This window comes from Amphibalanus amphitrite, unplaced genomic scaffold, assembly GCF_019059575.1.
Source record: "Amphibalanus amphitrite isolate SeventyFive unplaced genomic scaffold, NRLGWU_Aamphi_draft 000343F_arrow, whole genome shotgun sequence".
Taxonomy (NCBI): Eukaryota; Metazoa; Arthropoda; class Thecostraca; order Balanomorpha; family Balanidae; genus Amphibalanus; species Amphibalanus amphitrite.
The window spans coordinates 359,001-386,972 of NW_024881838.1; the positions used below are offsets into that span (position 1 = coordinate 359,001).

The window sequence follows — 27,972 nt, forward strand, 5'->3', positions numbered from 1 at the left end:
TGTAGGTATACGTATGACAAAACACGATGTCAGAACGAAAAACTTGGCCTTATAGGGTAGCTTTACTTCCAAGAGGTGCATATAAAAATAATATTCCCTCTTTTACTGTTTAATCCTTTTATCTTAATTAAGGTACAGTTAATTAGTTAAAGTTTTTACACATTTGGCATCCATAGGAGCAGGATAAACATTCAGTCACATTTGGATATGTTTGGGTAATTAGTAGGTATATTTATAGATACGTTTATACTGCAACGTAAACAAAGATAACGCTGGTTTCAAAAGATACCTATATTCTTACATCTGTCCATAACAGCAGTGGACACCGGACAAGCTCATATCGGCCTAGTAAGATATTTTTTTGAATATTAATTAGGAATGGATCTGCATATATTTGCACACATTAATTGTTTACGTCTAATGTTTCATAGGATTGCAGCGTTCAATATTTAAAACATCAAAGAAGCCACAAGATAAAGGAAGCTACGACCCATAATGATGCACCTAATTAAGTATTGATGTGATAAGCGTAAATCTCAATTATACATATACGTAGGCTTTAGCTGTTATTACTTTCAGAGTTAATGCAGCCAAGCCGCAATAGCAGCACACTCGGTAAGGAGAGTCGATGGCTAACGCATGTCATTTCAGATATGTTTGCTGAGACAATTGAAAGGTGTAACATCTAATATGGTTGCAATTTCGGTCACTAGGACATGCATGCTGCAGGAAGTTTAACCCTTTAGCAAAAGTATAACGATCAAGAAACAAGACATTTATCCAAAAATACTGACAAATCCACCCGCTCGCTCACACTGTTTGCTGCGATTCCTTCCTAAGTAGATGTATCTCAATGGAAAGAAGTTTGATTTTATATTTATCACGTAAAAGCTTTCAAAGCCCAAGATGATTGTCTTAAAAATGGATACCAAATAAAAGAGCAATTAATACATTTTCCAGCAGATGTGCATGCGTTATAAGATAATGATTGTCATTAACCAGCTTGAATCACAAGGTATACAATAGAAATTGAAAGGCGCTGTGTGTTGATAATAAATTGAGCCACATGGAGTATCGCTGTAAACGAGGCCTGCCAGCTGTGCTGGCAGGCGTGCAGCTACGGCACCCGTTTGCCTTTTTAGCTGGAACGCTGCTGAAGAGACATCCCAATAGTGTACGGGGCTAGCGCTAGGGATATCGGTACCCATCGACATTCGACAGGACAGAACCCATCAACAGGACACCATTGGAGTACATTAAAATATTGGGATCTAAAACGTGAACGGATCGACTCAAAACCTAAGTTGTCTCAAACCTAAGTACTCATCTGTGCTGCGTCACTACGCCATCTTGCCCAACAAGTTCACTATTCTCGACTGCAAACCTACCAAAGCGGCCTAAGTCTTTCACTATCATAGCTATATCGAGAGGAATGAGGCCATCACAAAAGGACGAACGACACATATCGGCGCCAAATATGGCCATTCTATGTACACACAATCTGAACAGGCGTGTACAAAGATATTATCGAAAGAGTATTGTTAAAATGATATGTTGAGATTGTCTGTGCAGAGCACCATTTGCATTATACGTTCTCAAATTGATATGTTGCATGAATGGCGTGGAACGTGAAACGTCACTTCGCCATCAAACATGAGTTCATCTATCGAAGCTGATAGATGTCAGCCACTTTTTACAGTTTACACATGTAAATGACGTTTATACAAGGCCGTGGCCGGGTAGAGAGCTGGCAGCATGATAATCCACATAGAGAACACACTTCTTACTGACACCGGGCTGGATGGGCGTTGGGACCCGGTTGGTGCTCAACCTTCCCCGGCACTCCCAGCTGGATAGTTTTGTCCGGCTAGCGTATAAGGTCCCAGCTTCAAGTGCTGATAGACTTTTGCTGATGTGAAGCTGGTTTCCTTGCCAACAACTGACGACAGAAGCAGCAGTCTCAGCCACCAGCTACAAGCTGAGCCAGTAGAGGTAATTCTCGCTATATACAGCGGTGTGATCTGTGACGTATCATGTTGCCCCGGCCATTCCGGCCAGCGCTGCACGGCTCGGAATCAGGGCGGTGCGAGGGACGCGACCGCACAGCGCGCTGTCGGACCATTTGGACCACACACAGACAGACACACAGAGACCCCGGACAGCGTCATGGCCGCCGGGCAACGATGAGAGATGAGACACCGCCCCCACCGTCAGCGTCCGGAGCACGCTCTGATTACACCCGAGAGGGCGTGTCCGGGTCCCTCTGCGTCCCTCCGAGACGCCCCAGACCGAGCTTCGTCAGGCTTGGACCGCTCACTGCGCCCAGAGAGCCCAGCTCGAGCCGTCGAGCACTGCCAGCTCTCTCGTAACGAACTACGTGAGCTGCTGACAGACACACAAACACACACAGACATTCACCACGGGCGACACGGACAATGATGATATGTTATAGTGAAGACACTCTGTTTCAATGAAGTAGGTATAGTCGGTCGGACTGGCAGCGGTCCGACGCCGAGCTGAACTCAGCTACCTTTGGACAGTGTGCGGACTGACTGTCCGACACATCTCTGAACTCTGTCCGACACATGTTCGAATGTCTCTGTCTGATACACCAGCACACACTGGCGGACATGGGCCCTGTGTAGTCCTCCCGCGAGTTTCCTCGCTCAGTCTCTGGGCGTCAGCGGGCTGCTGAGAGATTCTTGGCTGGTCACGGGCTGCCCACTCCGCCCCTCAGCCCGCGGCAGAGGCCTCGCAGCGTGACTTCCAGCACACGGCGCCTGTGGCTGTTTTCTGAGCTCTAAAAGCCTGTAGAAGCAGCTCACCAGCGCAGGCCAGGGATCAGCGGCAGCAGCAGACAGCCGGTCACGGCAGTTGCGATGACAGGGCCGGGTCGGTCGCCGCTAGACGCTATCGCGCAGGTGATGGGCTGGTCGTCCTCGGGGTTTTTAACTGGCGGCACGAAGGGAATGCAGATTCAGGAGGCGAGTTACAGACTATAGTCGGGGAGGGGAGGGGTCAGAGGCGGGTCGCAGTCGGAGAGGGGAGGGGTCAGGGGCGGGTCGCAGTCGGGGGGGGGGGGGGCTCGCCAGGTCACGGAGGGGATAACACTCCCTAATGAAACCGGGATTCGGGAAGCCTATTGACAAGTGGAGTTTTCAGTTGTGTGCAGTCACATATTAACAATACAATTGCAAGGGATCAAAGGGAAGACGTGGGCAGAAGACAGAAACGATTTAATCAGATTTTGGCTCACACATCATTCAGGAAATTTCCGACTCGTTAAAGCTCACGAAACGAGATCTGTTTACATAATGTTTCCATTTTTGGCAATAAGTTACATAAGCAAGAATTTAAAGCAAAAATGTAGAGCAAAAATAATATAAAGCAATAAATGCAGAGCCAAAAGAATATAAAGCATGAGTTTGCACGCTTCGCATAAGAAAGATGGCGTATTCCGTAGAAGTCAGGCAGCCCCCAATCCAATTTCCCAGAACTCTGCAATAGAGCCAGCCAACAAGGTAGTATTTAACGGCCAATGCTGGGTTCTGACATGTGAGCGTGGCAGCTCATTGCTGGCTACCCAGCGACATGTATATTTCGCTTCGAGTTCCCCGAGTTGGGGCACACCCAACCAATCTAGAACTCATCCTGTCCGTGAAATCGCCGTCCCATTTATGGACTTTGCATGTGTCGTTGGATTTCCAGGAGCCAAAGGTCGGCAATATATTCAGTTCGAGCTGTAAAACGTCTCCGGTGCTGCCAATCAATATTGACCGGGACTCCAGGAAGCCCAATTAACTGCCGGATTTGATGGGTTAAACGGGCGGAGCAAATGATAGTCGACAGACTATTTTCATAACATTTTTAAACTTGAAGCATATCGGCCCGGGGCTTAGCGTTTTCGCATGGATCTGCCTTATTTCGAACTTAAAATGGCATGGCTAGTTGACAACCAAGAACTATTTATTCCCAGTACATGAGGTCTGTTTCATAACTGTTTTAATGCAACAAAGACACTCATATTAATCTATTCATTTGTATTTACTTTCATTTGCATTAGCCGACTTTATGTGCACTGCAGACCATTTACAGCGCCGGTCAAACATATTACTGACTGGTTAAATATCGTACGCACACTTTTGGGGATAAGCATATTTTTCAGCTCTGCAATGGCCTTCAAAGTTACCAACTGCCTGCCTAGAATTACCGGTCCTCCGTTTGTTCTCAAGAAGCCTACACTCAAATTCACATAAACCTTTTAGTCGGCTGCAGAAAATGGCACGTCTTAAGAGGTCGGCTGTGATATTTCAGCGCCCTGATAGAGCCGAGCCGGCTGGGGCTGAGGCGGCCCTCGGCCGCGTATCTGGGCTGAGAGGGCTCCTGCCCGGCGGCGGCAGGCCGGTACTGCAGCCATCGATTGGCCCCGCCAGCACCGGCCAGCGCCGTCTCAGAGGAATCGGCGCCCGTCACCTCCACATTAGGCAGCCGGCAATCTCCCGCTATATCCGCAGACAGGGAGAGGGATCCTCCCTCCGAGCGGGCAGTGGATGTTTGGGCGGACGGTGATATAGTTATCCCTTAGACGTCTGACCAGATCACTGAATATCATGAGACGTCTGACCAGGCCAAAGTATACGTCAAACGCCCGACCTGACCGGTTAAACACTCGGACGTCTAACTGAACTGTGTCATGCCAATCAGACTGAAAAAATATAGCAAAAAGAGGTAGAGGCAAGTGCCCCAACAATGCATGGACTGCCATCTTGATAACCAAACTCGGCAAGAATACATTTGCTAGTTCAGCTGTTCTACAGAGGGTCGACCCGGCCATTAATTATTCCATGCACGAGTCCGTAGCAACAAGAATATTACATTGGGCCGGTAACAAGCAGCAGGGCGGTGTTGTGGTGCTAAAGGTCACCGAACGTCGTGCTGAGAGAGATAGCAAAGGTCAGAGGGCGGACTGCTGAGTCGGCCGTTCTATAAATGGTTCAGGTATTGTGTGGTGCTGAAGAGAGCATCGTTCATTCTCCCACGTCAGTTAACTACAGGAAGCTCCCAGAGCCCAGAGGTCATGAGGTTCCAAACCATTAACCAGCTGGCTGGAACGACAACCAATGACAAGAAGTTTTTTTCAAGCAAGATAGCCCAACTAAGTTATAGAGAAAATAGCAGATGTCATCCCCATAAAACTGTGTAACGACTTGAGTAATATAATACTAAAGGCATTCAACCAAATGACTCCGACTTGGTGAATTAGCTCGAGCTCGTATTGGCTCGTATGTATCTTTGGCTGTGAATTAGTTATTGTGTGACTTGTGCCCACCCGAGGTGGCACAGTCTGGCGACACGACATCACATGTGAAACACGAAATAAAATACTAACTAACTTTATCACTTATTTCAAATATTCATTGGCTGTTTCTCGGTTGTAACAGGTTTTTACCGATGCCATTCAATAGTCGGCGGCCAGCAAACCATAGGATGAACACGACCGGCGACCTTTGGTTGGATCATACCGGCACTTCTGCCGACAGGGCCCTCTTCAGCCGCTGCGGCGGAGGTCCCGTATCAGAGCGAGGAATCATGTACGGCGCCATTTCTGCGATCTCTCCACCCGACACGATAAAGTTTTCCAGCGGCGAAAAACGGCCGACGTCGGTCGATACGGCCTGGCCGACTGCCAGGATCCCCGAACTGTCCGAACGACCGCCCTCCGCCGGCTAACTTCTCGGAGCCGCTCGTAAAGGCAGTCCGATCTTTCTTTCTTTCTTTTTTTTTTTCGCTGAGCACGGTTCATAGAATGGATACGACTACCCAATATCTAGTAGGATATCGCTTAAATGTTAAAACTCGACTGACTTAGGAGCGAATCCGATCCACCTTATCAAAATACAACTCCTGTAGACTCTTGCAAAAACATTGTAAAACATGATTTAGTTGTTATTATAATTAAAACAAAATCAGCTATACATTTATAACTAAACGTAAACCTTTTGTCTACGGCCCCGCACTATTATAGCAGCAGCCACCTGTACTGGTAGACTGTGCCGCTTGGCTGAAGTGTCAAGCGGCACAGCCTACCCATGTCGGTATCGTACGGGGTGGATAGGCTGTGCCGCCTTACAATTCAGCCAAGCGGCACAGTCTACCACTACGGTAAACCGGGCGACTGTGGCCATTGCGCAGTCATAAAGGTAGCCGGTAGACAAGTAGCTCCAGTACTTCATTCTATACCCGTGTGTACCCGCAATGGGCGTTCGTTCCCGACTGACCTGTCGCCCTGTGGATCTCGGGCAGGTGTTTGTTCCAGAAGGCGCACTGCCGTAACCGCAGACCGACGCCCACCTCTGACGAGTTGGACGCCAGCGTGAGGTACTTTTTGTCGTACGCCTTGTACTGGGGCCAGTAGTCGGTCGTCCATAAGTTGGCCGAGCCCCGGTTCGGGTTCCTGTGAAACGATGACGGGACATTGATATACCAAGAGAACTGGTCACAGGATTATTGACATTCACTTGCTTTGTTAATTATTTTAATTGCTGGCAGCTCGTTAGTGGCTTAGTTGTTAGGCATAATACTTAAATCTTAAATGTTTCGTCTAGTCTTTTTAGCGTAGACGGTTAACGAAATACCTAAGTAACTGGCACAAGCACACTCGTCAATACTAGTTTACCTAAAACCGTCACCAAATGGTGCAAATACACGTAGGCACATGTAGAACGGCAGTTGGAGAGTGGTTCCACGGCCAAATCCTAGCCTGAACAATTTGTTTTAAACGTGGTCCAACTGTTCCAAGGCAGAATTAAGGCATGGGTTGTGAATACATGTTGTAATTGTCGATGAAACACGCCTAAAAAAATACGTTTCTTTTTGCTTTTCAAAGCAAAGCCATTGCTGTGCCTAGCCCAATGGGTCCTATAGGACATTGATGGTTTTGCTAGATTTGTCAAATTGCTCCTAAACGACAACCCCAAACTGTCGAAACGAATGCGTCTTGAAAGCCAAAAATATATCGGGCTCTAAGAGGTATTCGACATGGCCATTGCCAAGTTCTGATGAAATCACCAGGTCATTGAAGTAAATCTTCAGGAGAGAGCCACACTTTATGCCGTCCTATTTTCAGCAGCGCCTGATTGGAGAATGGAGATTCAATTGGAGACAAGCTGTATCGTCCCGTTGCTATTGGAGACGATCCCTTGGCAACTCAACGTTGGAAGAGACCATCTAATGGTGAATCACATCTCAGTTGGAAGAGACAATCCTGTGGCGATCCGAGGCTTGAAACCTGTGACGGCCCGCAGCTACAGGAGATAGGGTAATGACGACCATCAGGAAGAGACAGCCTAGGCTTGTGACGACTCCAGTTGGGGAGCAGCTCACAGTCACAGGACGCAGTGATGTATCCCGTGTCTACTCGCTGCTGGACGTAGCGCTATGATGGCCCCCGGGGAGGCCGGTGATGGAGGACTCGCCCTGACGGCAGCCGACCCGGCCCGGCGCTCCGGCCGATATTCTCAGTGGTCGGCTGACGTCAGGCCGTGATCGGATATCTCATACCAGAGATGGGCGGGAGAGAGAGAAATGGACAGGGAACGGGAGGAGCGAGGGGATAGAGGGAGAGAGGGAGCCGAGACCAGAGCAGTTCCGAGCCGTTCTCCGACCTGTGACACTGGGCCATCAATTCGCTATTTCTGTTCGAGACTAACCAGCCCAAGTCTGGTTCCCAAAGGCTATAAGGAGCACAAAATAATGCCGACTGCTGATCAAAACGTCCCTGGAGGTTACGCAAAGACGCTGTTCCTCCAGCACCGCGAGACTGGCCTGTTGTTAGATGCTAAATCGAACTGCAGCCTATGTTCTGCAATTTGCAGCCTAGACTAGGCGAGTGCTCAGCTATCACCTCTGCCCCACCTCACAGTCGATTTAGTGCCATCACATTGCACGGACCGGCATGGTGCGGGCAGCGACCGTCGCGCCACAAATAGCGCCGGCGCGCCAGAAGCGGCGAATACGGCGCCGTGGTGCTCGCTCGGCTTCTGCAGCGCCGATCGATCCCGGGTACCCGACCGCCCAGACTTCCGCGTCGGTCGGCCGCGGCAGCGCCGCGCCTTCCCGCAGTCCCGTCCAGCGAGAGACGACGGCTGCTCGGTCACGGATGGACACAATTCAGTCCCAGACGAATTGTGATTCAGTCCGGTCACGAACCGAGGGACTTGGCAGGCCATTGTCCTTTGGATAACCCTTCACGGCTGCAGGAGTGGAGGAAGAAGATATCTTCTCCAAGTGGGTTGCTGTAATAAAAAAGTCAAGGATGAATCGAGCAACGAAGGGACGACGTTCTTTTGGAACGATGCGGAGGTGTACTACGAAGGAATGATGAATTATGCATTCTGCAACCCGATTACAATAACAATTTCAGCGCGCACGTGGACATGGGCGTAAGAACCTCACTAAAAGTGGGGAGGGGGGGGGGGGGCAGCGATGAGCGAAACGTGGGAGCCCCAATATCCGTGTGAAGAAATTCTTTGCAGTTTTGTGCTCATCTCACCTTGCTGCACCACCTCCTGCTCTTATTCTTGTATTCAAATAAAAAATAAATATTTTACTTTAAAAATGGCTGAAAAAGGGGGCCATGATAGCCCTCCGCCCCCTCCCCCTCCTATGTTCCTACGCCTATGCACGTGGACATGGTCTGAGCAAACATAGAGCGAACAGTGAGCAGATGCTCGCTGGCCGTACAAATAAAAACCGAGCGATGAAGCGAGAAGTAACAAACGGCGTTCGCGAGTTCGGCAGGGCTCTTAGATTGTTAGTTTTTGTCTCGTCAAAATTAAAGTGATACCACAAGCGGTCATGAAATGCCAAATTTTGAGAACTGATAGTGATACCAATGTTTTACGGCAAACGACGTGAACGGTAGCTAAAAAGTCAACGGTAGCTATTGAAAAACATTTTCCTGAATTAAACCCGGGAAAGAGCTTACCTTGTGTCAATTGTTTGGGCTATAAAGGTCTGTGGTTACGACAAAAGCTTAACATCGCAAAATGGGCTTTTGTGTGGGGTTTCTTGAGGTAAACTGCAAGAAGCTTGCGAATAAATCTGATCTCAGATCATGTGATCGACCTGCAGAGGTCAACAAAATGAACTAACCTTTTTGGCAGACGAAGCTTTTCTGCGAAATCATTTTCATACTGCACCTATGAAAGTCATTTCATCACTTCCATTGAAGGTTAATGATTTCTCCATGGCTTTGCAATGATAATGTCTTGAAGCTGACGTTACCCCAAATCGGAAGTATGCAAAATTTACGAGACATAGGTAATTACGAAACGATGATACTCATTTGTCAAGGAATTTACAAGGATTGAAGGTTCTGGGAATTGAGACGTCGGGTTGGCGATTGCATTTTTTAAAAGACTAAGGGTTACTTTACTTGTAGAGTTGCAAAGTTTCCCCCAAAGGCTGCTACCGGCACCGCCCCGCCCCACAAATTTTTTTGGGGATACCGGCATGCTACCACGCCCAAAGCAAAAACACCACCAAATTACCGGCATACTAAAAAACCTGCATTGTTGATTCCAGTTTACCCCTACAAGAGATGCCACATTTTCCTCTTAGTGTCCAAAGTTTGAATCATATACTAATATTTTTTTTGTGCAAAACCAAAAATACCGGCATGCTACCGGCAAGACATGACAGATACCACAAAAAAACCTGCGGTAGTGAAAAATTACCGGCATGCCGGTAATGCGGTAGGGAAACTTTGCAACTCTATTTACTTGTCCTGGTAAGCTTACCTAGGTTGCTTGAAGTTTGACCTTAAACAGGGTGATAAAATGTTGCGCTCTCAGCTATACCTAATGACTTTCGCGGAGAATGGCCAGAAACATTCTTGCCTTTGCGCCGAGTGAAAGTTGAAATTAGAGCCCTGAATTTACAACTGAAACATTCCGAGATAAGTCAGAGTTAGTTAATTGCCAATAGGGCCTTTGGTAATACAAGCATGGTCGTGTTGCATACCACATTGGGGCTCGGTTGCTGAATTCAGTGACGGACATTGAGCGAGTGCATGATAAAGACATTGCGAGGTGCCTAATAGTAATTGTGCATAATAACGACTCTTCTTTGACGGCAAAATTCGCACTTTCATACGTGTTAAAAACATATGTGTACAGAGTAGGTACAGTGGCGTATCTAGGATTTCTCTCAGGGGGGGTCCGCAGTCAAAAGGGCCCTTGACTGACGGGGTTGAAAGGGCCCTTAAGTGGCAAAAGGGCCCTTGAAGCCTGAGTTGAAAGGGCGTTAGCCCGCGCCCCGTAGGCGGGGGGGGGGGGGGGGCGAAACGGCACCCTGTCCTCTTCCGTAGCTATCTCCTAAATGACTGCAGATATCGCCACCAAACTTTCAGGACCTCTCCGGGCATCCATTTTACACATTGTGACCTTTTTCCAGAGGCTGTGATAGGTTGGCCGCAAATACGTCAGAATGACGTCATGTTCTGCCATTTTCGACCCAAAAAAGGTTTCGCAGGAAGAGCTATCAGGCCTACAGAGCTGTAGAAACATGAAAATGTTCCGATATAAAAAGTGTAGAATTAACAGGCTTAGGTCAAATCTGAGCAAAATTTACAGAAAGATCGTTAAAAGAGCTTTGTTTGTTTTGTTGGGTTGGACCCAGGCCCTTTCGGCTTTCGGTCTGACGAGACCATTTCAGGGCCGGAGGGATGATGCCGGTCCCGTAGCTCAGTTGCCAGAGCGTTGGACTCCGCGTGGTGAGAGCACGCGTACCCGGTTACACCAGTCCGGGTTCGAAGCGCGACGGGCGCTTGACATTTATGGGCCTCCTGACAGGTATGGTTGCGGTTGGTGGCAGGCCGTATCCAGGTGAAGTCAGTGAGGGGACCGGCCGTGCGCGGCTATGTGCGCACGTTAAACTTTGGACTCTAAATTCTGCCATAGAACTGGAATTGCGCGATCGGAGGGTAGAGGGCAGGGTCACCGCAACAAGCTTCGCTTAGCGGTGGCTCTGTCCTTGTGAATCCTTCCCATCAAAAGATTCGGACTAAATTTATTTTAAAAAAATGATAGGAATTGAGGGAGACATTGGTCTGGGCGGGCACCTTGGTGACTCACTGGGCCTGAGCCTGTCCAACAGGACAGGCCGACCAGCCTCCCAAGTGCTCACTGCACCCGGTTACGAGTGTGCTTCCTTAGGAGCTGCAGTGCGCTCCAATGGGAGCCGCCCGCATGGAATATTAAGTTGCCCGTCCAGGTCCAGTCCGGATCAGGGGTTGCGGCATGGAGGAGAAGGATTTGAATGTCCTGAGGATGGAAACGGCGAAAGGGGTGTTAAAAGAGCTATTAACTACGCTTTTCCCCGGTACTGTAGCTCTATTCATTTCCGAATCATGCGGTGGTTTGTTGAAAATTGTCGAAGTTGGACCTGAAAATTGGCGAAATTTAACCTTGGATGACTTATGTGAACTGAATTTTGAACTGATCTAAAAAGTGACAGGCGTCATTATTGTTTGCTTGCGTCCCTTCGAACACTGCCTTAGGCGTGTTGGTACGTGGCTCAGAAGCCGAGTTATAGATGCAGGGGTGCGGAGCCGGAGCTGGAGCCGGAGGAGCCGCCGGTGCCGGCATATTTTGCCTGGAGCCGGAGCCGGAGCCGGAGCCGTGAAACAATATAGCCCGGAGCCGGAGCCGGAGCGGTAAAAAAGGCGGCGACTCCGGCTGTTTTTTTTTTTTTTTTGAAGAGGAAAACATTATTGACCTAGTTCAGTTTCACAGTACCTACAAGGCAGTAAAATATGTGGTATTCAAAATAGCCTTGTTATGCAAATACAGAAGCAATGTGAACCAATCCTTCATCTTTTCTTTTCCACCCGTATTTATTTGTATAAAGGATGAACTGAGTACTGGAGTCGAAGCCGGAGCCGGAGCCGAAGCCGATTTTTTTTTCTCCGGAGCCGGAGCCGGAGCCGTCTGAAATTTCCACGCCTCCGCATCCCTGGTTAGAAGAACCCTAGCCGGCCGGGGGGGGGGGGGGCACCACATCATTTTTTTGCGACAGCTCGGAACACGTCGGCAGGCAACAGAGAGCCAAAACTGGGCATAGCTACCTGACCTTTGATGCAAACCGCGGGCCTTGTGACGCCCGCATTTTCACGGAGGGCCTCTGGTCGTCTTAAGGACCCTCTGTTACCCTCAGAGGGACCCTCTGATGGCCTCTGAAGACCATCACTGGCCTCAAAGGGTCCTCTAGTGGCCTCCATGGACCTTCTGGGTACCTGAAAGGTCCCTCTGTTTTCTCTCCAGGGGCCCTTTTTACCTCAAAAGGTTCTCTTTTACTTCAAATAACCGTATGTTGGTCTAATACATGAGGCCCCTAGTGGCCTAAAATAGCCCTCATATCATCTAAGGTGACTCCCTGTTTGCCTTAGAAAAGAGGTCCCTCCGGGTGCCTGAGAGGCCCTGTTTGTGTCCCAAAGGGTCCTTTACTGGCCTCATAAGGCCCCTAGTTGACCTAAAAAGTCCTCTGATTGTCCAAGGGCCCTCTGTTCGCCTCAGATGGCCAGCTTTTTCCTCAGAGTGCCTGATGACCTCATAGAGCCCATAGTGGCCTGATATAGCCTTCATATCACCTCAGAGGGCCCTCTGTTGTAAGGTTCAAGTGGCCTTCTCAGAGGACTCCGACTGCCCTGTGACTGACAATTGTCCACTCTTATCCCTCTTTTGGGTGACCTTTTCCGACACCCAAGCCAAAATACGATTTTGGGACACTGACTCCGAAGGCCAGTTGATTTTCAGAGAGCCCTCTTTGAGGTGGATGTTAGGGCCCTCTGTTCGCCTCAGAGGGCCCTCTGGTGGATTTAGACTTCAGAGGACCCTATTTTGGCATCAGAGGGCGCCTCTCAGTGGCATCAGAGGGCCCTCGGAGGCCTCAAATGGCCCTATTACATCTCAGAGAGCTGTCTTTGACCTCAGAGGGATCTTTTTTACTTCTTTGTGGTGTCCAAGGGGGCCCTCTGGCCTTTGTTCGCCTCAATGAGCCTTAAGGGGTCCTCCGATGACTTCCAAGGACCCTCTTTGATCTCAGAGGGCCTGATGACCTCATAGGGCTCATGGTGGTCTGACATAGCCTCATATCACCTCAGAAGGCCCTCCAGTGGCCTCAGAGGGCACTTTGTGACCTTTGAAGGCCCTCCATTCGCCTTAGAGGGCCCTCTTTGATCTCTTCGATCTCAGAGGGCCCTTTGTCCACCTCAGAGGGCCCTTTGGTGACCTCCAGGGACCATCTTTGATCTAAGAGGGCCGTCTGGTGGCCTCATAGGGTACCTTGTGGCCTGACATTGACCCTCGTACCTCAGAGGGCCTTCTGTTCGTCTTAAGGGGCCCTCTGCTGGTCTTAGAGGGCCCTTTGTGTGCCTGGGAGGCCCCCCTGAGTACCTGAGAGGGCCCTCTGTGTGTTTGAGAGGGCCCTCTGTGTGCCTGAAAGGGTCCTCTGTGTACCTGAGACGGCCCTCTGTTTGCCTGAAAGGGTCCTCTGTGTAGATAGATAGATAGAATAAATTTATTACATTAATCAGAACACGTACAATTCACGTGTTCAATCAGAACAATACAATACAATACAATTCATACCTGTGTGCCTGAGAGGGCCCTATGTGTGTCTGAGAGGGCCCTCTGTGTACCTGAGACGGCCCTCTGTTTGCCTGAAAGGACCCTCTGTGTGTCTCAGAGAACCCTCTGTGTGCCTGAGAGAGCCCTATGTGTGCCTGAGAGGGCCCTCTGTGAGCCTGAGAGGGCCCTCTGTGTGCCTGAGAGGCCCTATGTGTGCCTGAGAGGGCCCTCTGTGAGCCTGAGAGGGTCCTCTGTGTACCTGAGAGGGCCCTCTGTTTGCCTGAGAGGGCCCTCTGTTTGCCTGAGAGGGCCCTCTGTGTGTCTAAGAGGACCCTCTGTGTACCTGAGAGAGCCCTCTATGTGCCTGAAAGGGCCCTCTGTGTACCTGAGAGGGCCCTCTGTGTGCCTGAGAGGGCCCTCTGTGTACCTGAGACGGCCCTCTGTTTGCCTGAAAGGACCCTATGTGTGTCTCAGAGAACCCTCTGTGTGCCTGAGAGGCCCTATGTGTGCCTGATAGGGCCCTCTGTGAGCCTGAGAGGGCCCTCTGTGTGCCTGAGAGGGCCCTCTGTGAGCCTGAGAGGGCCCTCTGTATGCCTGAAAGGGCCCTCTGTGTACCTGAGAGGGCCCTCTGTGTGCCTGAGAGGGCCCTCTGTGTGCCCGAGAGGGCCCTCTGTGTGCCTGAGAGGGCCCTCTGTGTACCTGAGAGGGCCCTCTGTGTGCCTGAGAGGGCCCTCTGTGTGCCTGGAAGGGCCCTCTGTGAGTCTCAGAGGACCGTCTGTGTGCCTGAGAGGGCCCTTTGTGTGTCTCAGAGCAGACTTGTAAACGACTCTGAGTTGATTCATGAATCGACTCAGAATCAAACCGTTTTTCGATGAGTCATGAGTTGATTCGAATCACTTCATCGAGGAACTTGATGAGTCATGAGTTGATTCGAATCAATTAAATTTAACATCATGAGTCATTTGATGAATCGATTCAAATTTTCAGACTCAAACAAAGAATCGACTCAAAAAAAATTTGAGTCGTTTACAAGTCACCATCAACACACTAATAATCAATGCTAGATCACCCCCTCAGCTTTAGCCATCACTTAACTCCATATTTCAGACTTACAAGAGCCAGGCACAGGCGCCTAATGAGCCAAAAGCATTTGGCAGTTGGTAGGTACTTAGTCTTACCAAACCAAGTGCCTGCTACACTACCTAGGTACCTACATTTTACATGTCAGAAGTCAGAATTGACACCTGCGGCTGCCTCCCCTTCTCCCAGTCCCAATTTGGTCCCAATAATCAATCAACAGCATAAGAGTTTGGGCGTCTATTGAGTCAAATACGCCCAAACTACCTATAGCCTATAAACTACCTATAGGCTATGCTATAATATAAATAAACTCACCTATAAACCACAAAATTGCGATGCTCAACTGCCAATAAACCACAAAATGCACATTTTTCCATGAAATAGAAGTTTAAAAAGAAACTTGTTTTATGACATCATAGAATCTTCAGAATAATGTAAAGGAGCGGCTTTGAAATATTTTATCAGCGATCTCCATTGGCCTAAAATATGTACTATGAGTGACGTCATGAATTCGAGAATAGAAGGTTTTTTTTTTTAGTGGCCCTAACTTACGTTACCGGCCTCGCGAGGAGGGCGGCGACCTAACTACGCCGCGCAAAAGAAACCGGCCGTCCTAACTAAGACCGGTGGCCACTTTACTGCAAGACAACATGGGAAAACCCATATCCATGTACTATGCCATGAATATGGGGAAAAAACCCATGAATTTACGTTAAGACACATAAATGACAGCGAGACTTACCGTTAAATTGATGTTTGTGAGGGGAGGGAAGGAGGAAGTTTGTAAATGGTAGGGTTACGATGTTACGATGAAAGTTGGATGATAGGAATGGTTTGAAGGGTGGGGGATATGTCGCTGCCGCTGTTGAAGGCCGATTGCTGTACCCGGGCCTGTGGTCGCCCAAACCCGGCCGCAGCCGCTGTTCAGCGGCCGGGTCCGTGACTGACGAATCCTTGGCCGCTGCTCGTCGTTGTGCAGTGGGTGAAGGGACAGTCCCAGAGAATGTGGACAGTCCCTTGCAATGATAGCGAGGATGAAGAAAAAAAAGACGCTTTTCGCATTCGTTCGGCGACTATATAGTCCTTGTAATGCGGTATGCCTAAGGTCAAGTAGTGGTGCATACTTTACAGTTTGTCGGAATAAGGTGAGTTTAAGACAAAATCAAGTACTAGATCAGTTAGTGCTGGATCATCTCCGAGAAGAGTAGGAAGATCGTTTCTGAGGCGATATTTTGTAAGGTGGTTGTTGATATGTGGTGAAAGTCATAGAATGTTTTAAGAAAACTACATTAATGGCGCAGTTGATAACTTTCACGTCTGAATCTCGTGACAAATTGGCCGGATGACGTTGCCCGAATTGCACCAATGACAATTTATTTTTACCAAAAGAGCCACTTGGTCAGTGCTCCGGTGCTCCTGATATCGATTAATATTCAATGACGTCATTTTTAATCTAAAATTGCTCAAGATCATATCTAGCCACTCATGCAAGGTCATGGCCTCCTCGCGGCCCATGGAGTCCTTGATGCTGTTGATGCTGAATGTTTCACAGGTGGGATTAATCCTATTTTTGAGGTTGTACTGTTTGAATAATTTTATCTGATAAGTAAGAAGTAGTAACATTTGTCTCATTATCATGTAGAAAAAGTTTGATTAAAAAAAAACATGAATGCCTCTTGGAACTTGTGCTTTTGAATTTTCAAATAAGACTTTCTAGGTAATAATAAGAGATAGGTTACTATGCTACTCCTTAGTCCTTACTTATATTATAATTGTCTCTCAGAGTTACTTACAATTTATCTGACATTGCACTGTTGACTGTTGAGTGTTGAAGATAGGTAGGTGTAAGGTAGGTACCTATGTACCTAGTCCTACTAGGTAGCTGCTTGAATCTTTGGTCAAGGCTACTATGCTGCTTAATACAATTGTGGTATGCGGCATATTCATTTTATCAAAGCTTTGAGTCAAATAATCAACAAATGCCTATAGTGAGTCATGGGTTGAATGAAATAAGTTCAATAAAAATGTCGTGTGAGTCATGAGTTGATTTGAATCGATTCATCAAAATGTGTGAGTCATGAGTTGATTCGAATCATTCCGTTGGCTAGTTGCTTGAGTCATGAGTTGATTCGAATCATTTTATCGAGGAACTTGATGAGTCATGAGTTGATTCGAATCAATTAAATTTAACATCATGAGTCGTTTGATGAATCGATTCAAATTTCCCAGACTCAAACAAAGAATCGACTCAAAAAAAAATTTGAGTCGTTTACAAGTCTGTCTCAGAGGGCCTTTGTGTGCCTGAGAGTGCCCCCTGTGTGCCTGAGAGGGCCCCCTGTGTGCCTGAGAGGGCCCCCTGTGTGCCTGAGAGGGCCCTCTGTGTGCCTGAAAGGGCCCTCTGTGTACATACCTGAGAGGGCCCTCTGTATACTTCACAAGGTCCCTCATTGGCCTAAATGTGTCCTCTAGGCTCTAACAATCCTCAAAGGGTCCCTAAAAGAGTTTTACAATACTTTTTCTTTTAGCGAATAAAATGGGAAGTGGTCAAAAGGGCCCTCGAAGTCATTTCAATTTTTTCCGTGTTATAAAAAAACTTTTTTTCTAGGCTCCAGGGGGGACCCTAGGACCCCCAGGATCCCCCCTTGGATACGCCACTGAGTAGGTACCTATATAATTACTTAAACTAACTACGTAGGCAATAACGTCAGAAAAATACGATAGGCATATTGATGGTCACGATTACAAGAAACATCAACGATAAAATCACAAGGATGGTGAAGTGAATTGTACTTGCAAGGTAGCCACATAGCAGGGGCGATCGAGTTTGCAACACTTACCCAGTTTTGGCAAAGTTGGCCCAGTAGCGCATCATCTTGACCGAGAGCTTGCGGTCATCTGCTGAAAACTTCTTGGTGGGATTGAGCGGTTCTCCGAAGACAAAGGAGATTTCGTCACCGTGCAGCACACCCATCCACTTGGGCCACGGTGACGCGGCAGAGCGCTGCCGGAAGTGGTACATGAAGACACCGTTGCCGGTGCCGGCATATGTTTCGGCGAAGTCGTTAACACCGCAAAGAAACTGATAATCACCGACCATTTTATCGACAGCGTCCAAGTTTGATTCGGGGTCCTCAGGATTGACCCAATTGGTGTACTCAAAGGCAATTGCTTGGCGAGCCGTTGTCGTGAAGTAGGGGTTCGTTTGGCTTACGGATTCGATAAACTGCTCTCGTGTTAGCACAACATTCTCTTCGAGTTTCATGTAGTCGGTCAGGTAATATACGAGAAAATAGTTTGCTTCCTCGCTGACGCTACCTGCCAATATGTTTGTGCGTTTGTAGTTGCCGGTTTTGAGCGATATGTGCGGATCCTCCACGAGAAACGTGCCATCCACCACCGGCACGAAGGCAAACTCGCAAATGCCCGTGGTGAAAAACTCCGAATGCACCAAGTCGCTCGGATGGACTTGGCGTAAACACTCGATGAGGCTCTCCACGTCCTGCTTGTCATACTCGTGACACTTCGTAGCCTCAGCCAGGCGCAGGCCCCGCTTCTTGGCCTCCTCACGGTCGAGTACCGCCCAAGGATTGGTGGCCGTCGACGACTGCATGATGGCCTGGCTGAAGAGCGGTCTCGACAGCGGCGACAGCAGGTGCATGCTGATGCTGGCCGAGCCGGCAGACTCTCCGAACAGCGTGACGTTGTCGGGGTTGCCGCCGAACGCGGCGATGTTGTCGTGCACCCACTGAATGGCCATGAGCTGGTCGAACATGCCGGCGTTACCGGGCGCCGCCGGGTGGTCCATGAAGAGGAACCCGAGCGAGGCCACGCGGTACTGAATCGACACCACGATCACGTTCTCCTCCGACGAGAGGATCTTGGGATCGTACACGTCCAGCGTGGACGAGCCGCTGTAGTAGGCGCCGCCGTAGATCCACAGCATCACCGCCGCCGGACGCTTCGGCTTCGGCCGCGGCAGTACCACGTTCAGGTACAGACAGTCCTCGCTCAGCGGCGTGTTGGCGTTCCACATGGTGCTGCCGATGAAGTCGTTGAAGAAGGTGTCTTTGATCTGCCAGCAGGAGTTGGGCAGTGTGCGCGCCTCCCGGACGCCCTGCCAGGCCTGCATGGGTCGCGGGTGGCGGAAGCGCAGGTTGCCCAGTGGTGGCTGTGCGTAGGGGATGCCGAGCCAGGCGTCCACCTGGCGACCGGTGGCCGCAGTCAGCGTGATGCCCTTCAGCAGACCGTTGTCAGTCCGCACCACCAGGTCGCCGTGCTCCCGTTCCGCGAAGTTGTTGTTCTCGCCGGGGAAGGTCATGTCGGGGTCGCCGAACTGCGGGTAGGCCTGCGACCGCGGTGTCAGCAGAAGGAAAAGTGCCAGCTGAAGCGCGCCTGAGAGCGAACCTGTAAAGCAGGGGAGGGAACGTTACTCCCGTTCTTCCAGGTCGGAGGGAGAAGTTGCAGAAACGATCCGGGAGTGCGAGGAGGGGAGAAAGCAAGGATGGTGAAGAGAACGAATAAAAGGGGAAATAGGGAAATAAAACATACGGTGCAAAATTATTTTAATGCCTCCATTTCACTTCTCCAGAAATCACGTCAAGCTGCATTCTGCATTCGCACTTCGCAGTACCTATTGCTCGGCAATTGCGCATGACGTTGTTGTGTCTCTGGTAATGTTATGAATATTACTCGGTGGCTTAACTTTCTATCTTCTATCCGTTTTCTTCTTGGTAGGCTGTTACTATTGTATTGTTATAGACAATTTACCTAATTAAAGTTTTGCTCATAAATGATCAAAGACACCAATCTGAAAAAGTCGATTGCAAGACAGTTGCACTTGACATCAAAGTGGTAAAAGGCATAACCCACAAGTAAGTAACTATTGGGCAATAAAGCTCGTCAGTGCAACCTCCGCAACTGGATTATATGCAGCACACTAATTCAATGTTCCTCAAGACAGCCCATCTAATGACCAGGAACTCGAAAATCCGCAATTAATGTTACTGATCCGTCAATTCTGCCAGATCTGTCTTGCACGACACCTCAAGCGGCTCATGCCACTCGACGGCTGGCGAACGGCTGGCGACTTTGCAAGCGCCTTCCTCCGCACTTCGCCGCAACCATCGAGCGCTATTGCGGTTGTCGGATCACGGATGCGGCGCTATATCATATATGAAAGGATTCATTTGATCAGGGGGATACATCACTTTGAACTTAATGCGTAGTTACAATTTCAAGTTAGTCTTTCTTTGTATAGTTATTTTGTTCGGTCGCTGACAGGTCTATGTATCTGTGTCTCTGGGGACACACCAGGCTCCGTCTGGCCACCGTCAGCGTCCTGCCCGTGCCGCTCCTAATTAAGCTGTGCCTGCTTCACCGAGGCGCGCCGGCCGGCCGGCCCTCTGTTTTCGTCTGCACGTGCCGGCCCAAATGCCCCCCGGGTGGGAGAGCTGATGAAGGGCCTATCGATCATGCTCGGAGAGCAATATCCAATAGGGATCCTGATTCATGAATAGTGAATTACCTCGAGATGTAGCTCAGTTGAGATTCGATAAATTAAATAATAAACTTAAAACGGGAAACTAAGCGGTAGCAGTACCCATATGAAGTGCCTCTTTCCCAAAAACTAAAATAATTTCATATTGACACAAATAAATACTTCATTCGAGTTCCAACTTCCTATACGACCGTTATGTCGTGCACTACCACCGTTTGAATGCAAGAATGCATAGGTGGGGTATTAAAATGTTGATGTAAGATCTTATCTTCTTATTAATGTATGAACGGTTATATATTTAACAAAATAATTTTGATTAACAAAAAGTAAATCGATAAATGATATTGTTGATACCAGTGATACAGATTTCAGACAGACCTTTAAACCGCTCGAGAAAGTTTGCAAAGTAGGCACATAATTGCACGAAACACCATAAACTCATGCGAGTCCCTTAGATGATATTGTTTTTATCTCCCTTTGAGGTGGGCGTCATCTATTTGATAAATTCATACCAAAACATTACACCAGTAAAACGCCTTTTGGGCGAAGAACGAGCGAGCGAGATAGTGAGCCCTGCACGTGCGGAAGGGCGAGAGGGTACTTCCAACGGGCTTGTGCAAAGCACCCTTCTAACCGGTCGCTAGCGGTGTACCAAATTTGAACGCAATCGGCCCAGCCGTTCCTGAGATCTGGAAGCGGCATTCTGCACGTGCGCACGTGCAAACGGGGTCCAAAATGACTTTTGCACGGCACCCTACTAACCGGTCCCCAACCGTGTACCAAATTTGAGCGCAATCGGTCCAGCCGTTCTCGAGATCTGGAAACGCCCCCTGCACGTGCGCACGTGCAGTAGCACCCTAACCGCAACACATGGGAATGCATTGCCTGGTGGGTGCCTACCTGTATGCCAAGTTTCAGCGAAATCGCCCCAGTAATTACCGAGTTACCGAAATGGGAACAAATTTGGCACCTCTTATTGTTGTATTTTGCACGTGCAGTGGGGGTCACTCACATAGATGAAGAGTATCCGACCTTTGGTAGAAGGGATGCAGCTACCCTATAAAAATGACCGCAAGACAATCGCTCAAGCCGCTGCTGAGATATGGGCCTCTCAAAATCATTAATTTTGCAAAACTGCTTGAACACCCTTGACTTTTCACGTGGCACGTGCCACGGCGGTCACTGAGATGTATCAAAAGTAGTCAATTACGGGGTAGAAGGGATGGGGCTACCCAGCAAAGAAGACCGCAGGCCAATCGGTCCAGCGGTTGCTGAGATATAAGCCTCTCAAAAGCGTTACAGGCCGGGCCGGGCCGGGCCGGGCCGGGCCGGGCCGGGCCGGGCCGGGCCGGGCCGGGCCGCTCATACTGAGATTTTTCCGTTATATTGAAAAGACTTCGCTTCGCTCGCTGCGCTCGCTCGCTCGTAATAACTGCCGTAAAAACAGCAGGTAGTTTTTGTTTGGGAAAATCGTGCAATATTTGTAATAGGGGACTAATACTTTGGCAGACCAAAACCGGGGTTTCTACACCAAATCTGTGATTGCTGTCTCACCAAATATCGGTATGTCTTGCACCAAATAAATTACAGGTTATTTGAACCAAAACCAGAATTTCTGCACCAATCTAGTCTTTTCTACTAAATTCTGGAAGGTTGCCAGGTATTTACGTTTATGTGTGGATATCTGCACCAAAAAGCGTAACAATGCACCAAATGTAATTTCGCCGCACTAATTGATTAAATGATTAGGTAATACACGTCTTTGCATATGAGTTCGGCAGAGCCGCCATCCCGCATCACCTTCTTGCTTAGAGTTCATCATGGCAAGAGCAGCTTGTTGATCAGCCAGATCAATCCAGATGGTCTTCCAGGCAATGCCTTAAGGCCTCGATGCTTTTTGGCACTTGGCTGCACTCTGCCATCCTGATCCTGACCACTACTACTAACGCGAAACTGAGCGGGAGTGGTCTCGGATTGAAACTCGCTCAAGGAGTCATCCGATTCCTCCGTTGCTGGCTTTCCTCTACAAGACAACTGTAAGGCTAGAGTCTGTAGGAGAATTGATTTGATTATACACAGGTTCGCACTATTCCCCGAATTTCGAAAAAGTCCGCGCTGGGAGACACAGCTCAACGAACGACGCGACACTCAACGACCAAAGGACCGAAGCAAAGGTTAAGGGGACACTACCGAGCCGAGGACGCTCCATTTCGAAGCGTCGCGGCACGCCGAGTCGCTGCCAGCGCTGCCAGAAATTCTGCTGAAATTATACCATTTGATCCAGTAGATAAAACATTCCTACTAAAATTGGTGCATTCTTGCATGTATTTGGTGTAAGGAATTCACTTTTTGGTAAATTTGTACTTCATTTGGTAGGATTTTCCCTAAAAATGGTCGAGTTGCCTGAAAATTCCTATTTTGGTGATAAATTTTTCTTATTTTGGTAAAACAAATTCCTGGTTTGATGCTAACTTACCAATATTGGTTTAAGATGTCACATTTGATGAATATTTACCAGATTTGGTGCATTTTTACACTTTTTGGATCTGACAAAAAATGGAAGCCTTTGTAATAGCTATTCAGCGTTTCCCATTTCCCCCTGCTCAAACTGTGGCTGACATCTGGCACGGGACCTTCTTCTGTCAGAACTGTCTCGATCTACGGCCCGCTGTCTGACAGGCTGACAGCCCGGTGATAACGTGCTCGACCAGGTGCGTTAGTGGCTGCAGTTATCATGAGGTGCAGCGCGTCGGGGCGTGATCGGTCGATACCGTGTGTCCTTGATAACGGCGGTAGCGGGTTAGTGGCACCGGCTGGCCATCGATCCGAGCGCCGCCCGGCCGACGACGGCCCGAGCGGCGGCCCGCGGCTAGGTGCGTCGCTAAATCGTCGCTCCGTGCGTCGGCTCCGAGGCTCTGAGTGCGTTGGCGGCCTTGCCCTGCGGCTCTGCGCTTTCTTCCAAATTTATTCGGGCCCGGTCAGCACTCGACAGCGTCCAGCAAACACCAGTTCACCTTACAGTACCTATAGCAGTGCTCAACGCTCGCAGTAACCTCCATACACTGGTGTACGAGTATGTGTGCGGTTTACCGCTATTTGTCCTTAGTGTAACGTTGCCGGCGCCTATAAAACCTGGTTTATAGACTTGACTTACTACCTATGAAAACATCAAATGATATTGATCATTGAGTAACATTGAAGGACATACACGTCTGTTATAAGCGCAACGTGCTATGTTGACCCAAACTTTCCATGTAGTCAAGGAGTCTGTCCGTTAATTTCATGCAAATCTTAATATCTTTAAAAAAAATCCAATGGGAAACTTGACTCACGAGGCACGACGCCATATTATTGTTTGTGAAAATTGTTAAAGCCTTGCTTGAGGTAGATCACATCCAGTTTAATTATGAATTTAATTTATATTAAACTAAACCGTATGCGATGTTCAGTCTTACAAATCAGCAAAAGTCGAATGAAGTGAAACATTCGACCCAATTAAAATAAACATTACTAAATGCACGATTTAGACGCATAATGAAACACATGCACTTAACAGATAAGTATAGCTGGTCAATAACCAGCCTAAAACAAAATTCCGATTGGATTGTTATATGTTTCTTGACAGTGGCGCGGGAACCGGGGGGGCTAGGGGGGGCTGAGCCCCCCCAGCTTTTCGGCTGGAGGGGCTCGTAATGTATTTGAGCCCCCCCCCCCCCCCAGCTGGAGGAATCGAAATCGGAAATCTACCAACATAATTTCATAGATTCATACATAGGCGTGGGAACCGGGGGAGGGGGCAGTGGGGGAAGCTTGCCCCCACAACTCTGCGGCCGTGGGGGCGGTGCCCCACAACGTTTCATGAGGCCAGGAACCGTTGGGCAGCTTGTCCTCCCCAAATTAGGGGTTGTGGGTCACAAAGGAAGAAAGCATGTAAGTGAAAACTCCACCAATTTCACTGGCTCGGCAACTCATTTGGCAGATTAAAACCTTTACTCCAGGTTGCCAAAACAGTAGTTTCTTCACTCAGCTGAGACGGAATGCCTCACTTTTTGAAAATATTTTCGTTTTTTTTTTGTTGTTGAAAAGGCCAAGGTCTGAAAAATAAGTGGCCTAAAACCGGTGAGAAAACTAGATTTGGGGGTACCCTAGGTTGATTTCTATTATGGTTCAGCCCCCCCAGTCTGGAAGAAGTTCCCGCGCCACTGTTTCTTGACAACGACCTCGATGCGAAGGTCGAAAATTCGAAACGAAAACAATAAACGACTAGTAGCCGAAAAACGTTCCTACTTTGTAATGTCTAGTCGTAAAAGCTTAAAATCATATAAAACAAAATTAATCAAACGTTTTATAAAATGCATCGTGCATTGAGTTCAATCAGAAAATGTTCCCAATCCATTATTATGAGTAGACAGCCACACAATGACAAAGCTTTCCTCGCTATTTCTCATATTGTAATGACTAACAGCTCCTTATTATCACATGCAATGGTGCTTCAATAAATCAGGCATAATTCAAAGGTAATTTAAACCTGAATGCACCATAAAGGTGGCAGCAGCTCAAAGCGAACAGCTGATATGATATTGAAAAGGCATACCTAATGCACCCATGCAGCGAGCGCAGCTGCGCGTAGTGCGTACGTCATTCATGGAGTAATTAATGTTAATTGCAGTGGCACTTAAGTCAATGTAAATCCTGCGCTTAGCTAGCATCCTCAGTGGCTACCGACAAACTTCAGGCTAAGCCAGAATATGCATAACACCTGGACTGCACTGTCCGTTGTAAGTTATATCAGTCCGGGAGGGAGAATTAAGATTGATACTCGTAGATCAGTGGTGCATTGCTGCAGCTATAACGAGTAAGCGAAATACAATCAACTAAAACATAAGATTATTCTACAATAGCCGTTTTCACGACGGCCATCTGGTACACATCTGGTGCACATTTGGTGCAGATCAGGTGCAGATTTGGTCAAATCAGGTTCAGTGTGTCTCTTAATATCGGCTAGGGTAACACTCGTGTTTACATAGGGTTCCCTTAATCTTCCCCTATTTGTCTCTTAAATGTCCCTTATAAAGGAATCCTCTGTCTCCTTTACCTCGCTTCACTACAAATATGGCGCAACTAAGTCATTCTAGAAGCAGTTTGCAATTGTTACTTACCTTCAGGGCTTTCCCAAATAGCTTCCAGACTAGACACTGAGGTAAAAGTGATAGCACATGAAAGCTCAAAGCAAGAAATATCAGAAAACTATCTGGCATTTAACATACTTTAAACGGCTGAGCTATTATTCAAGTAGGTGTAATCACCTCCACGGCAATATCAGAACACCGCACCTGTCGAATTTCCGCCTTGACTTTCTGCCGTTTATGCCTTGGTTTATGCGTTAATGCCACTTAAAAATCCTCAGTCGGCGCACGTGCGCTTGCCGAGTCGGGGACCACCAGTCGGACGATTCGGAACTGCCGGCCAATCAGCACGCCGCTTTTGTGATGTGATAGTTTGAGAACCACTGGATATGGTAGCGTAGCAGCTTTTGGAAAGGCGCTACGCTACCAAATCCTCCCCTATTTGTCGCTTAAAGAGGGAATTGAAGGGCAGGATAAAATTACTTCAAAATATGAATTGTTGAATTTCGAGTATTAAATAAGCCCAATTTATATTGTTTACAGCATAAACGATGCTTAGTATGCTTCTAACAATAGCGTCCATAGCAACGTTACACGCGAGCGCTATGATGCCTAAAATTCGATCTGAAAATAGGGGAGAAATAGGGGAAGATTAAGGGAACCCTATGGAAACACGACTAATAATTGCTTATATGCCTGCTTTGTCATATTATCAGAGAATATCATCGATGAAAACACTGAAATAAATTCATAAAATACAGATATTTGCTGTAAAAGAGACTAGGTGCAGATTTGGTCAAATTAGGTGCACTCGCCGGATAGCCCGTCGTGAAAAAGGCCAATACAAACAAGTGCACCTGCCTGTGAGTTTCGTGGCCAGTGAGCACAGCCCCGTGCAGTGCAACAAACTGTAACAAACGCACCGCCGCGGGCTCCGCTCAACTCTGGCGCGGTAGGCTGTATATACGGCTGTACTCGCGTGCACTGCGGGATAGTCTACCTACCCGCCAGACCCGCCGGCATGTTCATTTTTTGCCGCGCTTCCGGGCGTTTCTGAGCAATAGTATTGACATAGAGGTACCAAAATATAGCATTGTCATTATAATTTTACGTTATAGGTACCTACCATCGCCTTTCAAACGAAATGATAATAAAAATAAGATAATGTAAAACGAACAACCATCTGACGTCTAATATCGAATGCATTGTAATGGATAAAACGTGGTGAATAAACAAATGACATGGTCAGGACCGGTCTTACAGTCTGGCCAACTTGCCGTAGTGGGGCGATGTGGCGCGGTTCGTTCTTGAACAGTCGTACCGCTTTTTTTTGGTTAGGCTCTTTCGGTCTGACGAAACCATTTCAGGGCCGGAAGGACGATAGGAGTTAGGAGGAGACATTGGTCTGAGCGAGCACCTTGGTAAGTCGCCGGGGCTGAGCCCGTCCATATAAGGACGGGCCGACCAGCACCCCATCCCCAGCACTCACCACACCCGGCTACGGGCGAGCTCTTGCGGGCACTCCGGCATGGGACAAAGTTGTCCGTCCGGCCCAGAACAGGGGGTAGAGGTGTAGGGCAGAAGGATTTGAATGTCTTGAGGATGGAAATGAGTTGAAATGACGGAACGGTGCGTACCGCTATGGTATACCGTATACGAGTCTCTGTCCCCAACTGTGCTATTATGATTATGCGGAGCTGCCGTATAATCCGAAGATAGTCAGGGCCAAGAAATCCCAGATATACCTATAGAAGAACACACAAAATAAAACAAGTCATGACTGCTCATAACTAATTAAGGTGAGCATACTTATAGTTTCTCACGCCCGTCGCTGGGCTTGAATTGGAGGCTTTCATCGTGCGGCTCGGTGAAAAAAGTTAGTACGTATGCAACAAAAATTAAACGGCTGCAAGATAATAACTTGAGCAAAAATCACTTTTTTGTTCCGAGCAGGCTTTCGGTCTAATGAAACACTTGCAGCGCTATCAGCAACGGGCGTCGAGACGAGAGGATACGGGTTTACGGCTGAAGACATTGGACGGACGGTTGGCTGACCTCAAAGGCAGAGACGCAGTGGAACTGGTGAGACGGAGGTGTAGAGACGCAGTGGAACTAGTGAGACGGAGGTGTAGAGACGCAGTGGAACTGGTGAGACGGTGTTTCGTCGTATCAGTCTCCCCTTCACTCAATCAGTGATAAATGGAGTTTTCACCCTGGAGAGAGTGTTCTCCAATTAATCAGCTTTCACAACCAACTCGTCTCGTGGAGGTGAGCATCCTCCAGACAAGGTAGTGTGCGCCAGGATGCGATTGTGAATGAGCTAGTCATGAGGAAAGCAAGGACGGGTGAATAAAACCATTAAACCAGAATTCAATGAGGTTATGTGCGTATGCATCAAAAAGATCACATCTAATCGCTATATTTTGGTATAACTACTAAATCTACGCCTAGGGACAGTCATGAAAGACAACAGAGGACAATGCGCACGGATGGCCCACCTGTGAGGGCGGCCATGGTGGCTGTCTGGAGGCGGGTCGTCCGGTAGGCGCTGCCGGCTGGCGGCCCTCGCACCGCGCCACCCACCGCGTCCACCTGCCGGCGTCGGCCGCGTCACTAACGATCCGATCCGCGGCGCCGGCGA

The 27,972-nt window shown here is 48.4% G+C and overlaps 1 protein-coding gene across 1 annotated transcript; it reads right to left on the reverse strand.

Moving 5' to 3' along the window:
- Positions 1–27,940, reverse strand: LOC122389090 (acetylcholinesterase-like). The gene is made up of 4 exons (XM_043380780.1): positions 27,830–27,940; positions 17,546–19,112; positions 6,279–6,454; positions 1–2,952 (listed from the first exon to the last, which is right to left on the reverse strand). Exons 1-4 carry the CDS (start codon positions 27,843–27,845, stop codon positions 2,822–2,824), a joined length of 1,890 nt encoding a protein of 629 aa, XP_043236715.1. The 5' UTR covers positions 27,846–27,940; the 3' UTR covers positions 1–2,821.
- Between the last annotated feature and the right edge of the window lie 32 nt (positions 27,941–27,972).

Excerpts from the sequence above, each read along its gene's own strand:
- LOC122389090 (XM_043380780.1), bottom strand. Across the intron at positions 6,455-17,545 it reads GCCAACTTTGCCAAAACTGG|GAACCCGAACCGGGGCTCGG; the intron begins GTAAGTGTTGCA and ends ATCGTTTCACAG. Across the intron at positions 2,953-6,278 it reads CGAGATCCACAGGGCGACAG|TTAAAAACCCCGAGGACGAC; the intron begins GTCAGTCGGGAA and ends TCGTGCCGCCAG.